We start from the raw sequence: 16,850 nt of genomic DNA, 5'->3' as shown, positions 1-16,850 counted from the left end.
ATGATGTTAATTAAATATTTTTATGGAAATAATTATTTTTAATTTTTATTTATTCACTTAAGATCCAGTATTATGATGTGCACCGAGCAATGTATAGAATCATTGAATCACTATATTGCATACCTGAAACTAATATAACACTGTATGCTAACTATCTTGAAATTAAAATAAAACTTAAAAAGTAAAACTGAATAAAGGTACAGAACATAAAAAAAGAAAATTGCACTTTAAAAGTGTACATAGAGGTATTTACATAAATTCAAAAGGCTAAATGTAGGAAAATATTGATGGATCAATATAATATTGCTTTATTTTTGTATTATTCCATAAAACTCACTGAGAAAGGTTATTAGTTATATATATTGAAAAAAGCAATTCCAGTATAATTAATATACAGTATTATATTCATTTCAGGTGTGCAATATAGTGATTCAACAACTCTGTATATTACTCAGTGCTCATCGTGATAAGTGCACTCTTAATCCCCTTCACCTGTGTTACCCATCCCCTCACCTACCTCTCCTTTGGCAACCACCAGTTCTCTATATTTAAGAATCTGAGGTTTTTTGGTCTCTTTTTTTTCTTTGTTTCTTTGCTTTGTTTTTTAAATTCCACCTATGAGTGAGATGACATGTATTTGTTTTACTCTGACTGACTTATTTTACTTTGCATTATACTCTTTAGATCCATCAATGTCATTGCAAACAGCAGGATTTCATTCTTTTTTATGGCTGAGTAATATTCCATTATATATATCATTATATATGATATATATATCATATCTTCTTTATTCACCTATGGATGGACACTTGGATTGCTTCTATTTCTTAGCTCTTGTGAATAATGCTACGATGAATCTAAGGGTGCATATTTCTTTTCCAGTTAGCATTTTTATTTTCTTTAGGTAAATCCAGTAGTGGAATTACCAGACTAAATGGTAATTCTTTAATTTTTTGAGGAACCTCCATACTGTTTTCTATGGTGGCTATACTATTTCGCATTCCCACCAACAGTACACAAGGGTTCCTTTTTCTCTACATCCTTGCCAACACTTATTTCTTGTGTTTTTTATTTTAGCCATTCTGACAAGTGTGAAGTTTATGGAAATATTTTTAAGGATGTTTATGGTATTAAAATAAATCTCACAGTACTAATACTAACCTCACATGGTACCGGAAGTTACTGTGTAAACTGGATTTACCCTAAGGTGAATTACATCTTGAGTCATGTCCTAGACTTTATGTTTAACTCCTATCTTTACTATGTTCTAGATAGCTAAGACACTTGAAATTCCTAATCCTTGTCTTGTACACTCTGAAAAGTCACTAACACCCAGCTAGGGCTATTACTCTGTGTCTTTAAAGACACATGCTGCACTCTGAAAAGGTCTACTTTCCTCAAGTTTGAATCTTCTTTACTGGTCAGTATGTCTCAGTGGAGAATTACTGGCTTAAAGTGTTAATGCCCAAAGCAATCTATGATCTCTATTACTGAGTTGCACTCAGTAATGCAAAATTGACTACTGTCTTTTTAGAAATTGAATTATATAGAGAAATACTAATGGGCTTAGATTCCTAAAATTTCATTTACTTGATATTAACTTCAAAACAAAATTGAAGCCACTTGGTAATACATCTTCTTAAATATGTATCTTGTGGTGAGTGGTGTTTAAGATGGTAATAGTTTCTTAATGAAACTTAATGAGTTTGTAGACAAATATATCACTCATGTTTTATTAAGGTAAGTTGCATTTGAGAGATGGAATTTGGCTCTCATTTACACTTTATGAACACCATGTTCAGTCCCAAAGATTTTCCTCAGAGCATTCTTCATTTCCTTGTTCCTAAGGCTATAGATTAGAGGATTGCAGAGGGGTGTTATCACTGAATAAAATAAGGTAATGAATTTTTGAATTTTCACTGGGTGTCCTGATCCAGGACTAACATACATCACCATAATAGAGCCATAAAACAGGGTGACAACTGCCAAATGAGAAGCACAAGTGGAGAAAGCCTTGCGTTTGCCAGCCTGTGAGGGCATCCACAGCACAGTCAGAATCACCAGAGCATAGGAGCAAAGGATAAAGAGAAAGGTGCCAATCATGAAAATAGCATTGAAAGTAGAGTAAATGAGCTGAGTGATGGCATCTTCAGAACAGGACAGCATCATCAGTGGGACGGGGTCACATAAAAAATGGTTGATGGTATTTGGGCCACAGTAGGGCAACTGTGAAATGAGAACAACTGGGGTTAGGAAGAGGAAGAACCCACTCGACCACCCGAAGATGACAAGGCCAGTATATAGCTGCTTAGTCATGATGCGTGGGTAATGGAGAGGATTACAAATGGCAAGGTACCTGTCAAAGGCCATGATGCAAAGGAAGAAGCCTTCATCATATCCAAAAGAGAAGAAGAAATAGAACTGTGTGAAGCAGCTCACAAAGGAAATGGACTTACTTGTAGAGAGGAAATTGGCCAACATGTTAGGAACAGTCGTGGTGACATAACATATTTCCAGAAGAGAGAAATTCCCCAAGAAGATGTACATGGGAGTGTGAAGACGCCGATCCCACTGCACAGCACAGACAATGGCTGCGTTCCCCATCAGAGTCAGGGTGTAGACTACTGAGAAGAGCCCAAAGTAGAGCAGTTGCATTTCTGGGCTTGAGGGAAAGCCCAGGAGGATGAAGTGGCTAACGGAGTTGGTGGTTTCTGTGCTGGACGCATTCATTGGTCTGGAAGACATGGAGATGATTTGGTAACAATTTTTTCCTTCCTAAGAATGCTAGTCTAGATATTAGGAAAGCCAAATTTTATGATTGTGAATAATTACTTATATTAATCTAGTCTTTCACCTGTTTGCTAGCACTTTTAATACTACATTTCTGTGTATGTGAAGTTCTTTCAACAGTCTATGAGTATTTGATTCTTTTTTTTTAAACCTTTTTAAAAAGATTTTATTTATTTATTCATGAGAGACACACACACACACAGAGGCAGAGACATAGGCCAAGGGAGAAGCAGGCTCCATGTAGGGAGCCTGACATGGGACTCGATCCTGGGTCTGAAGGATCTGAAGGCGGTGCTAAACCGCTGAGCCACCTGGGCTGCCCCGAGTATTTGACTCTTTATGATTTCTAACTGACATAATAATAAAAAAATCAAACCAAGACACGTTAAGAATCTGTTTAAATGTAGTGCCGTAACTGGACATAAACTAATATTCATTTTCATTTTCAGTTCCTCCAAGGTACTCATGGTGTTTTAAGGTGACAGTAAAATATACCTCTATCATTCCAGGATTTATGTTACTAGATGTATTCACACCAATGTTTAGTATAAAAAAAGGCTTCCTTTCCTTTTTAGGCAACTGAATGCACTATACACTGTGAGAAAGAGTCCTATACCCTGGCCTCTGAATTTCTCTGGCTGAATATTTCGATGTACTTCCTGTGTATATGTGAACTAGATATGCCAATTATGGCAATTGACCTGAGGGAGAGTAGCTGGTCTGAGTGACTGTGACCAAGTTCAGTGTGTGCTCCTTCCTAGTCAAGTTGGCTGCAAGAAAAATGGAAAAATAGTTTTGTTTTTATCTTCTATGAAAATAGAGGATTTTCATAGTCCTTTATTTTTTTTAACAGCCTTTTCCCATATGTTCCTTTTTCTCTATTTTAGGCAGACCGTTGGTATCTCTTTACATCTCACTAAGCGCATCTAGGCCTTTCCTATCTGGGAAAATTGAAACAAGCAACTTCTCACTGTTCTCTTTCTCTGGCTTCTCCATCTGAGATAATTGTTATTAAGTCAAAACTCAATTCTCCTATTTCTTTGGTATCTTACTTTGGTCTTTTACATTAAGCAAAGTAATTTATTCAAAAATATTTATTAAACTTCTTCATCATGTTAACTGGTCTTTTAAGTGCTGGAGGAACAGCTGTGGATATGACAGCACCTGTACTTTTAATTTTAATCAAGAGATTAACAATAAACAATATATTTTTTCCTTTCCTGGAAATATTTTTGTATTTTATAAGGAATATTTGATAAATCAAAGAAACCTTTTAAAGGGGTAACTCCAAGAGTTTCAGCCAAGGAAGTCCTGGATCTATTTGTGTAAAGATCAGACCTCATAGATGAGTGACTCTTTTATTTGCCCATTGTAATGGCATCTAGGTCGGAAAGATTACTATTTACAGGCTCTTATTGCCCTGAGATTGTATATATGCTTATAGTAAGTCAGATCAGTGAAATCCTTGACTCTATGAGTTTTCTTTTTTTAATAATAGATTTATTTTTTATTGGTGTTCAATTTGCCAACATACAGAATAACACCCAGTGCTCATCCCATCAAGTGCCCCCCTCGGTGCCCGTCTATGAGTTTTCTAAAAACAGATTATTAATATTTTTAAAGAAATAATTCACTCATTCACACAGGGCTTTTGAGGAATCATGTCCACTAAAACCTTTCTGAAAGTTTTTTTTAATTATTATTGAACTATGGTTGACATCCAATGTTATATTAGTTTCAGGCATGCTACATAGTGATTTGGACAGTTTTATACATATTGCAATGCTCACCACCGTAAGTGTAGCTTTCATTTGTTACCAAACACATTTTTACAATATTATTGGCAATATTTCCTATGCTGTCTTTTCTATATTCCAATGGCTTGTCCTTCTGTCCTTTAAACATTCTTGTGGCCCTATTTACTCAGAACTCTAGTGTCAGCCATATCAATTTAATTATTTTATTTAGAGAAAGGTCATTGACAAAGGATTTGTTTCAAATCATTATTGATACTTACCCTTCTTGTTTTAAAATATTTCCTGGAGATAGTAATTGTTCAATGCCAGAGTTTAGGATATATCCTGTATATACAACAAAAACAACAGTAAAAACACAACATGGCTGAAAAGTTTTGTTACTTCAAAAAGAATCCACATTAGATTTATTTTTTTTAAAGGTTTATTTACTTATTCATGATAGACATAGAAAGAAGCAGAGACACAGGAGGAGGGAGAAGCAGACTCCATGCTGGGAACCCGATGCGGGACTCGATCCTGGGACTCCAGGATCACACCCTGGGCCAAAGGCAGGCGCTAAACCACAGAGCCACCCAGGGATCCCTGAGAATCCACCTTAAACCAGGGCTCATTACCATAATGGAATTGAAAAGTAATATTTGGGCTTGGGAAAGAAGCGATCTCCAGAAGAGAGATTTGCCATATGTACTCACCAAGCAACAAAAATTATCAAAATAAATCCTTATCTAGAAATGTGTTAGTTAATATACATCTTCACTTGAAATCCTAAGACTCTTTGTATATCTCTTATTTTTTTTTAATTTTTATTTATTTATGATAGTCACAGAGAGAGAGAGAGGCAGAGACATAGGCAGAGGGAGAAGCAGGCTCCATGCACCCGGAGCCCGACGTGGGATTCGATCCCGGGTCTCCAGGATCGCGTCCTGGGCCAAAGGCAGGCGCTAAACCGCTGCGCCACCCAGGGATCCCTGTATATCTCTTATTGATCTTTTAGAGTGATATACAAACAGTGAGAAATATCCTCCAGGACTCAGGGAAACAAGGGAATTGATATTTTTAGGCTTCATTTATTTGTCAGCATCTCATTCCAATGAAATATTTGCAGTTTTTTCCAAGATACAGAGACATTTTCTATAAAATTATTTTTGCAAAATATTTGAGCACATGTGGTTCACATGTTATACAGTTTCCACTTACTCCTTGGATGAATGCTGAGAAGAGGGTCAGAGTCAAGACATAAAATATTACTGGAGCAATGGAGCATGGGCATTTCACTGCCCATGGAGCAACAGGCATGTGAAAGATTTCCAAGAAATTGGATGATCCATGGATTGCAATGAGGAACCCTACAAGATATTTCTTCTCTGGTTTCAAAGCACATGTTTATGGTCAAAATGAAAGCCCAGATGATGGTATTATATATGTCTATTTCCTTGTACCATGACCTTTCAGAATCTGGGATTTATCCTCTTGATAGTTTGAAGTATTTGTTCAAAAGAGGTGATATTTTTTGAATTTTCGCTTACATATAATAAAACACCAAATTTTAGTATTCTACAAGAAATGATCAAATATAGAACTTGATTCCTTCTTTTCTTTCTCCTCTTGTAGCCATGTACTGTTGAAGATTTTGGGGGACTAAGCAAGTCATAATAGGGATTGTCATAACAGCTACAATAGGAAACTCTACTGTTGGATTCTATTTTGAAGAAGAAATCATTCATTGATCATCAAATCTGTACTTGTAGTAGTTTGTTAGAGATATCTGAGGTGCATTTTGTGTAGAGCAGAAAGAATTGGCAGCTCAGACTTAAAGAAACAAAGGGTAGAATGGTAATTGTTAGGGCCTGGGGGATGAAGGAAATGGGGAGATGTTGGTCAAAGGGTACAAACTTCTAGCTATAAGATGAATAAGTTCTAATGTACAGTAAGGTGAGTATAGTTAACAACTATGTATTATATATTTCAAAGTCACTAAGAAAGTAGATTTTGAATCTTCTTACCACCAAAAAAAAATGGTAATTATGTGAGGTGATGCAGGTGTTAACTAACCTTATTGTGGTCATCATTTCACAATATACAGATATATTAAATCATCCTGTTATAATGTTATACACCGTAGACTTACACAATGTTATGTGTCAGTTATATCTCAGTAAGGCTGGAAAGCATTGGAAACTCAAGAAATTAATTTAATTGTCATTCTGTTATTTCACAAATATTTATTGAATACTTACCATGTGCCAATCAATATTTAAGATCCCAGGGATATTATATGAAACAACCCTACGACTCCTGTCTTCATAGTACATCAATTCTTTTGGAGGGAGAAGAAAATAACATAAATAAGATAATTATATTGTAGTATTAGAAAATGTTGTGGATAGAAAATACATTATGGAGTGGAGTGATAATGTTAGAGTGGGGGAATTTCATGACTTTAACTAGGGTAGTAAGGAAATCCTCATAGGGAAGGTAACATTTAAACAATGTCTTAAAGTGAAAGAACAATTTTTATGGATCTCTGGGGGAATTGCATTTTAGGCAAAAAGAATAGTTAATCAAAGGAAGCAGAGGTGGAAGAAAGTGTAATATGTTGGAGAAAGAGCAGAGGCCAGTGTGGCAGTAAGGAAAGTAGTAGGACAAGATGGTAGAGAGATAACAGGTGAAGACAGATCCTTTAGGGACTTACAGGCTATTGTAAAAAGTTTAGTTTTCACTGTTTAGAAAAGATCAGTGGAGATATTTAAGCAAATAATAGAATGATCTGGCTTGAAGGTATTTTTAAAATTTTAAAACATGGTACCTAAATGTATGCACATTGTCATTACATAGTTCACTGAATTATTAAAATTGCATACACGCACTTAACTATCACCCGAGTGAAAGAACATTACCTCCCATCTCAGAAACCTCATTGTCACCTTTCCTGGCACTACTTCTTTCTCTAGAGTAACCTCTATCTTTACTTTAAATACCATCAATGTGCCTGTTTTGGGGATTTGGGACTTTCCCTCTTGATGATTTGACAATATTCGTTCAAAAGAGATAATTTTCAAATTTCTCAAAATTTCTCAAAAGAGAAGAGGTAATTTTCAAAATTTCATGCACCAACACCAAGTTTTCGATTTGCCTGTTTTTTAAATGTAGATAAATGAAATCATACAGCATCTATATCAGGAATCTCTTACTCATAATTAAATTAATCTGTGATCTTTCATATAACTGTAGTGCATTTATTTTTATTGCTATATATTATTCCTTTGTGTGAGTACCACATCTCCACCTTACTGTTGGGACATTCGAGTTGTTTCCAGTTTGGAGGTATTATGAGTAATGCTGCAATAAGTAGTAACCTACATATATCTTGGTGTGTGCTTACAAGAATTTATATTGTATGTATATAAAATTCCTGAATTCCAGGGAATGTATATATCCAATTATAACAGATACTGTCAAAGAGTCTTGCAAAGTGGTTGCCCAAATGTTTATTCTCATGAGTAGTATAATACTCATTATTCTGTGTTTTCATTTTGTTTTATATTTGTCCTTGGTTGTGTCAGTTTTTTTAAAAAAATATTTAGGAAAACACATCCTGTGCTACATTTGGATATATTCTTTTTTAAATAATGACTTTTCAAGAGTTTTAAATTATTGAGAATTTCTTATTACTTTAAGGTTGTTTTTTTATGATTTTATTAAGGACACACAGAGAGACTCTGTGAGAGACAGGCAGAGACATAGGCAGAGGAGAAGCAGGCTCCCTGCAGGGAGGCCAATGGGGGACTCGATCCCAGGACCCCAGGATCATGCCCTGAGCCAAAGGCAGATGCTCAATCACTGAGCCACCCAGTTTCCCTACTTTAAAGGTTTTAAAAATATATTCTGGGGGCACTTGAGTGGCTCAGTCAGTTAAGTGTCGGACTCTTGATTTTGGCTCAGGTCATGATCTCAAGGTCGTGAGATGGAGTCTCACATTGGGCTCTGCTCAGCACAGTCTGCTAGAGGTTCTCATCTCTCCCTCTCCTTCTGCCCCTCCTCCCCTAGTGCTTGTTCTCTCTCTCAAAATAAATAATCTTTAAAATATATATATACATTCTGAAAACAAGCTTTTAATAAGTTATATATATTCCAAATATTTTCTCCTATTTAATTGGCTTATTTTTCCAGTCTCATAATTTCTCTTTAATGAAAAGTTTAATTTGAATTTCAGTGTAGTTAACATATAGTTGTATATTTCGGTAATACAATATAGTGATTAAACGATTTCACGTATTACTTAGCGCTCATCAAGAGAAGTGCACTCCTTAATCTCCATCACCTACTTCACCCATCCCCCATTTGTCGTCCCCCCTCTGATAACCATCTGTTTTTCTCTCTGGTTAAGAGTTTGTGCTTTGGATTGTCTCTATTTTTTTCTGCCTTTGCTTGTTTTTTAAATTCTATATATGAGTGAAATTATATGGTATTTGTCTTTTTCTGACTGGCTTGTTAATAAACATAAACTCTTAATTTTAATGTTTCTAATTTATCAATCATATTTATTTATGCCTAATTATTTTTGCTTATTTCAAAGTTATGAAAATATTTTATTTTTTTGAAGCATTAATATCTTACTTTTGAATTTAAAACTCTGCAGTTATCCTGGTCATAATTTCTGTGTATGGTGTGACATATAGGCAAATTTCATTTTTCCACATGAACATCCATGTGACTTAGACATTTTTTTGTTAAACCTGTAGTCTACACCTGCTGTGTAGTCCTATTTTTATCATGAATTAAGTGTCCATATATGCATAGGTCGGTTTTCTGATTCTCTATTTAATTTCATCTGTCTCTTTGTACCTAATGTACCAGTAGCACATTCTGTTAATTACCATAGCTTTAGAATAAACTTTAATATCTAGTGAGGTAAATCCTCCCAATTTTTCTTCAAACCTGTGTTCATAATCTTTGCCCAATGCCTTTCCACATAAATTTGGAATCCTCTCATTAATTTGCACAGAAATTATTGCCGAATTATGATTGGGATTGCTTCAAATGGAGACATTTATTGTCATCTACACAATAATTACTATCACAATCCATGGACTTGGCATATCTTCCTATTAACTTTTGTCTTCTTGAATTTCTTTCTACCAAGTTTTATATTTTTCTGTATAGAAGACTTGCCAAATATATATATATATAATTTCCTTTTTTTTTTTTTTAGCTGACCCCCTCGTCCACTGTTTGTCATTATTATATTATAGAAGGACAGGGATTGTGAGGGAAATTTTGACATGGAAATCTGAGCCAATTTTTTAAATTCTTTTTTTATTGCTTTTTAAAAATTTTTGATTTAATTTTTTTTATTGGAGTTCAATTTGCCAACATACAGCATAACACCCAGTGCTCATCCCACCAAGTGCCCCCTTCACTGCCCCGTCACCCAGTCACCCCAACGCACCACTCACCTCCCCTTCCACCACCCCTGGTCGTTTCCCAGAGTGAGGTGTCTCTCATGGTCTGCCTCCCTTTCTGATATTTCCCACTCATTTTCTCTCCTTTCCCCTTTATTCCCTTTCACTATTTTTTATATTCCCCAAATGAATGAGACCATATAATGTTTGTCCTTCTCCAACTGACTTATTTCACTCAGCATCATACCCTCCAGGTCCATCCACGTCGAAGCAAATGGTGGGTATTTGTCATTTCTAATGGCTGAGGAATATCCCACTGTAGACACAGACCACAGCTTCTCTATCCATTCATTTGTCAATGGACACCGAGGCTCCTTCCACAGTTTGGCTATTCTGGACATTGCTGCTAGAAACATCGGGGTGCAGGTGTCCCGGCCTTTCATTGCATCTGTATATTTGGGGTAAATCCCCAACAGTGCAATTGCTGGGTGTAGGGCAGATCTATTTTCACCTCTTTGAGGACCCTCCACACAGTTTTCCAGAGTGGCTGCACCAGGTCACATTCCCACCAACAGTGCAGGAGGGTTCCCTTTTCTCCACATCCTCTCCAACATTTGTGATTTCCTGCCTTGTTAATTTTCCCCATTCTCACTGGGGTGAGGTGGGATCTCATTTTAGTTTTGATTTGTATTTCTTTGATGGTTAGCTTGTGTATTTGAGTTCTTTCCAGTTTTTGGATGGATGCTTATATTGCAGTGTATTTCCCCCTCAGGACTGCTTTTGCTGTATCCCAAAGATTTTGAACGGTCGCATCTTCATTTTCATTAGTTTCCATGAATCTTTTTAATTCCTCCCTAATTCCCTGGTTGACCCTTTCATCTTTTAGCAGGATGCTCTTTCACCTCCATGTGTTTGAGTTTCTTCCAAATTTCTTCTTGTGATTGAGTTCAAGGTTCAAAGCATTATGGTCTGAAAATATGCAGGGGACAATCCCAATCTTTTGGGGTTGGTTGAGACCCTATTTGTGACTCAGTATGTGGTCTATTCTGGAGAAAGTTCCATGTACACTTGAGAAGAATCTGTATTCAGTTGCGTTTGGATGTAAAGTTCTGTAAATATCTGTGAAATCCATCTGGTCCAGTGTATCATTTAAAGCTCTTGTTTTTTTTAGAGATGTTGTGCTTAGAAGATCTTTTATTTGCAGAAAGCACCGTGTTGAAGTCTCCCAGTATTAGTGTATTATCATCTAAGTATGTCTTTACTTTTGTTATTAATTGATTGACATACTTTGCAGCTCCCACTAGGGGCATAAGTATTCATGATTGTTAGGTCCTCTTGTTGGATAGATCCTTTAAGTATGATATAGTGTTGCTCTACATCTGTTACAACTGTCTTTGGATAAACTTTAATTTATCTGATATGAGAATGGCTCCCCCTGCTTTCTTTTGAGGACCATTTCAATGGTAAATGGTTCTCCAACCTTTTATTTTCATGCTGTAGGTGTCCTTATGTCTAAAATGGGTCTCTTGTAAACAGCAAATAGATGGGTCCTGCTTTTTTATCTAGTCTGAAACCCTGCGCCTTTTGATGGGGTCATTTAGCACATTCACGTTCAGAGTTACTATTGAAAGATATGAATTTAGTGTCATCATGATACCTATTCAGTCCCTGTTTTTGTGGATTGTTTCCTTGGACTTCCTCTTTCTTTTACAGGGCCCCCCTTAATATTTCTTGTAGAGTCAGTTTGGTGGACACATACTCTTTCAGTTTCTGCCTCTCTTGGAAGCTCTTTATCTCTCCTTCTATTCTGAATGAGAGCCTTGCTGGATAGAGTATGCTTCACTGCATGTTCTTCTCATTTAGAACCCTGAATATATCCTGCCAGTCCTTTCTGGCCTGCCAGGTCTCTGTGGAGAGGTCTGCTGTTATTCTAATGCTTCTCCTCATAAAGGTTATGGATTTCTTGTGTATTGCTGCTTTAAGGATATTCTATCTTTGGAATTTGCATGTTTCACTATTCAATGTCAAGGTTGAATGGTTTTTATTGATTTTAGGGGGGTATCTCTTTATATCCTGGATCTGAATGCCTGTTTCCCTTCCCAAGTTAGGCAAGTTCTCAGCTATAATTTGTTCAAATACAGTTTCTGGACCTCTGTCCCTTTCAGTCCCCTCAGGAACCCCAATTAAACATAGATTTTTCCTTCTGAGGCTGTCATTTATTTCCCTTAACCTATCCTCATGATCCTTTATTTGATTTTTCTCTTTTTTCCTCTGTTTCCTTCCTTGCCATCAACTTGTATTCTATGTCACTCACTCGTTCTTCTACCTCGTTAACCCTTGTCGTTAGGACCTCCAGTTTGGATTACATCACATTCAATTGATTTTTAATTTCAGCCTGTTTAGATCTAAATGCTGCAGTCATGAAGTCTCTTGAATCCTTTATGCTTTTTTCCAGAGCCACCAGTAGCTTTATAATTGTGGTTTTGAATTGGCTTTCTGACATTGAATTGTAATCCAAATTTTGTAACTCTGAGGGAGAGAAGACTTTTCTGATTCTTTCTTTTGTGGTGAGTTTTTTCCTTCTAGTCATTTTGCTCAGTGCAGAGTGGCCAAAAACAAGTTGTACAAGTTGATAGAAGTGCAAACTCTTCTCACCGTAGCATTCCAGCTGTTCTCTCTTTAAATTTTTTTTTTTATTTATTTATGATAGTCACACAGAGAGAAAGAGAGAGAGGCAGAGACACAGGCAGAGGGAGAAGCAGGCTCCACGCACCAGGAGCCCGATGTGGGATTCGATCCCGGGTCTCCAGGATCGCGCCCTGGGCCAAAGGCAGGCGCCAAACCGCTGCGCCACCCAGGGATCCCTGTTCTCTCTTTAAATCTCAGACCGAATTCGTAGGTTTTCAGGATGATTTGAAAGTTATCTAGGTAAGCTGGTGGGGACAGGTGACTTGGGGACCCTACTCTTCCGCAATCTTGCCCCACCTCTGTCAATCTGAGCCAATTTTAAGAATGTTTGTGAAGTTTGTGGAGTGGTTTGTTGACCTTATTCCAAACTTGGCAGTTTGAAGTCAATTTCTCACCACCTCCCCCTTTATTCTATTTGGGGATCCCTTTACTAAACGAAGCAGTAAAATCAGAGAAGTGGGCAGGTCTAAGTTACTTCCAAGGCTACCTTGATATCCTAAGTCCCCAGAGTTTCTAGATCCTTTAGCCTTCTGGTTCCTCTCTATTCACCTGGAGTCCTCTCAATATTTTTTCCCTCCAGTTTTATTGAAAAAGAATTGACATACATCACTGTTTATGTTTAGGATGTACAGCATGATGGTTTGATTTACATGTTTGGTGGAACAATTACCACAATAGGTTTAGGTAAACTATCATCTCACATAGATACAATTAAAAGAGAGAAATTTCTTCTTGAGATACCAGCTCTTACAATTTATTCTCTTAAAAGCTCTAAGTCTCTAAGGTCTGTGAGTATTTTACACTTTATTTCCCCATACCTGGACTCAATACTTAACACATAGAATATACTCAGTAAATCTTTGGGAGAAGAATATATTAAAAAATAAATAAAAGAGTGAATGAATGCTTCAAAGGAGAGAAAGAAAATGGTGAGAAAGAAAATACATCATAGTACAGTATCTGAATAATAGACACTGACAATTTAGTTTTAGCACCTTTGAGTGTATTTGGGATGGGGAAATAGCATACATTTTGTCACTAGTAAGCCCATGGCTTTTGGAGTTTCTATGAGAATAATATGAACAGAATTTGGTTTTCAGGGTGGGATGTGGTTTCAGGATCAACAATACATTCATTTGAGCCTAAGATCGTAAAGGCAGTCTAAGGCACATTGTGTTGGGGGATGAAATTCAAAAGGCAATTGAGGAAAAATTCAGGATATATTGATAGGGAGGCCTGGAAGGATATGGAGAAAATTAAAGACACAGCCATTGAAGAAATTAAGCTTGTTAAAATACACAGATCGGGTCATTTTTCTACACACAGGGCTGATAGTTAGAACACCTGGGAAGAAAATTGTTTTAGGGTGACAACTTTGAAGGCCTGAGACTTGCCTGCCTAAATCATTCCCAAAATCTCTTTTAATGCACTCTCATCCCAGAAATAACAACTTTATTGGATTTTACACTTATATAAAGTTTTAAAAAAAATCATTTTAAGTTGCATACCACTCTAGGACATTTGCTCTTTGACTCATTACTAAGCATGTATACTGTTCGAAAATTATATATAATTAAAATAACTATTTTAGAAAATCTAAGAAAATTATATACAATTAAAATAACTATTTTAGAAAATCTAAGAAATCTAAGCAAATATGAAAAAATACAGGGGTGCCTGGGTGGCTCAGAGGTTGAGTGTCTGCTTTTGGCTCTGGGTGTGATCCCAGGCCTCAGGATCGAGTCCCACATCAGGCTCCTTGCAGGGAGCCTGCTTCTCCCTCTGCCCATGTCTCTGCCTCTCTCTCTCTCTCTCTTTCTCTCTCTCTCTGTCTCTCATGAATAAATAAATAAAATCCTTTAAAAAAAAGAAAAAAACAGAAAAAAAATTTAAAAAATTATTAATGACACTACTAGTCCTTTTATGGGTCACATAAAAATCATACTTTGTTACCTTTTCTTATTTTTACCATTCCCAATTTATTTCTAATCATACTGTAGCCATTTTTTGCATGTCTTTATAAAATTTTTTAAAATTAGTTTTTATTTTATTGAAGTATAGCTGATGCACAATGTTACATTATTTTCATGTGTACAACGTAGTGATTCAACTATCTTTATCTAATGTATAGAGATACATTATGCTATGCTCACCACAGGTGTAGTTACCATCAGTTACCATACAATGCTATTGCATTACTATTGGCTGTATTCCCTATACTGCAACTTATATCCCTGTGACTTATTCATTCCATAATTGTGAACCTGTATCTCACACTTGCCTTCACCCGTTTTGCATGTCTCTGTACTGCTTTTTTCCTTTGGCTCATAGAATTACTGGATCTTTGGTATTTCTATTTTTGATTTAATTTTTTGAGGAACTATCAAAAACTATTGTTTTCCATAGTGACTATACCAATTACATCCCCACCAATGGTGCACAAAGGTTCTTTCCCCCTCATCTTTGCCAATGCTTGTTATTTCTTGTATCTTTGATGCTAACCATTCTGACAAATACAATATCTCATTGTGGTTTTGGTTTGTATTTCCCTGATGATGAGTGTGTTGAGTATCTTTTCATGTATCTTTTGGCCATCCATATGCCTTCTTTGGAAAAATATTCATGGTCTATGCCCATTTTTAATCAGATTGGTTGTGTGTGGGTATGTGTGTTTGTTGAGTTCTATGGGTTCTTTATATATTTTGGATATTAACCCCTTATTGGACATATCATTCACAAATATTTTCTCCCATTCACTACGATGCCTTTTTGCTTTGCTGTTGGTTTTCTTTGCTGTGCAAACATTTTTTATTTTGGTAGAGGCCCCATGATTTATTTTTGCTTTTGTTTTCCTTGTCTGTGGGGACCTATTTAGAAAAAATGTTGCTAAGTCTGGTGTTAAAGAAATTACTACCTGTATTTTCTTCTAGGAGTTTTATGGTTTCAGGTCTCACATTTAGGTCTTTAATCCATCTTGAGTTTATTTTTGTGTATTGTGTAAGAAAGTGATCCAGTGTCATTCCTTTGCATGTAGCTGTCCAGTTTTCCAAGAACTATTTATTGAAGAGTTGCTATGCTATTTTATTTCTTTTTTTATACTATTTCTGTCCTCAGACTTATACACAGTATCCTCTCTGCATGGTTTTTTTTTTTTATTTATTTATTTTTTTTTATTTTTTTTTTCTGCATGGTTTTCATTCTAATACACATAGGGAGAAAAACCCTTTAAAATCATAAAGCACTTAAGATATCAATTATTGTTGTCTCATTACTTTTTTTTCAAGTAATCTTATTTCCAGGTCTCATCTCTGTTTCAGTACATTTATCCTTTTGTATTGAGTGGTACCAGGTGGTAGTGAGATAAGTTATAAAAACCTAAAACAACCCAAAAAGTCAGTTGTTGGGAAAAAATTATTTTCACAGAATCCTATTTAAGAATCAGATTTTCTGAGAAGACATTTTTTGACGAGCTCAGTTAAGGAACATTCTGAAATTGCAGAGTCTACATATAGAGAATAATTATTCTGAATAAGAAAGGTAAAGATGTTCTGGTTGTTCTAGTGGGTGATCAGAAAAGGATAAGGAAAGAAGAGAAAGAAGCAGACCAGGTACAATATGAAGGACTGGGTATTCAGCACAGTGGCCTTCCCTTGACTCTTCCTAACGACAACCTGTAGTTAGGTTAGTAAACCCTCACAAAACTGGAATGACTGTTTTTGTATAAAATGTTGAAGGGATGAGTCTCACTTCCAGATTGATGTGATCAAAATAAGACAGGTGATAGATTCAGGAGTGGGAGGAAAGAAGCACATTTGAACATTTTTGTATGGTATGTATGTAGGGAGATAGTGGTGGGTACTTTCGACCTCTGATCACTGTGAAACTGGGATGAGAGACAAATTTACTTATATCTGCAAAAGATAGAAGCTGGCCAGTTGACCTCTGGGTTATATATGATTTTTCTGCAAAGAGTCCCATGAATGTCTCCCATTTTCCTGTTTCCATGCATGACACATGGGAATATTAATACAATAAAGCCTAGTACAAATGATTTATGCAAGTTTTTATAAGATCTTATTTGCTATTTGCTTCATTGAGATGCATTTCTAAAAATATTCTAGGAATATGGGAGACATATTTGCCTCTTGAATTTACTTAAGATATTTACCTCCTATAGTTTTATATCACTATATGTCCTACACACATATGAATT

The 16,850-nt window shown here is 36.0% G+C and overlaps 1 protein-coding gene across 1 annotated transcript; it reads right to left on the bottom strand.

Moving 5' to 3' along the window:
• Positions 1-1,776: 1,776 nt before the first annotated feature.
• On the bottom strand, positions 1,777-2,730 carry OR11K2 (olfactory receptor family 11 subfamily K member 2). Its single transcript, XM_038557642.1, has one exon. It carries the CDS (start codon positions 2,728-2,730, stop codon positions 1,777-1,779), a length of 954 nt encoding a protein of 317 aa, XP_038413570.1.
• Positions 2,731-16,850: the final 14,120 nt, after the last annotated feature.

The sequence above is a fragment of the Canis lupus genome, chromosome 15, assembly GCF_011100685.1.
Source record: "Canis lupus familiaris isolate Mischka breed German Shepherd chromosome 15, alternate assembly UU_Cfam_GSD_1.0, whole genome shotgun sequence".
NCBI classification, from domain to species: Eukaryota; Metazoa; Chordata; class Mammalia; order Carnivora; family Canidae; genus Canis; species Canis lupus.
The sequence above is the reverse complement of the archived record's forward strand: the minus strand, read 5'-3'. Positions and strand labels throughout refer to the sequence as shown.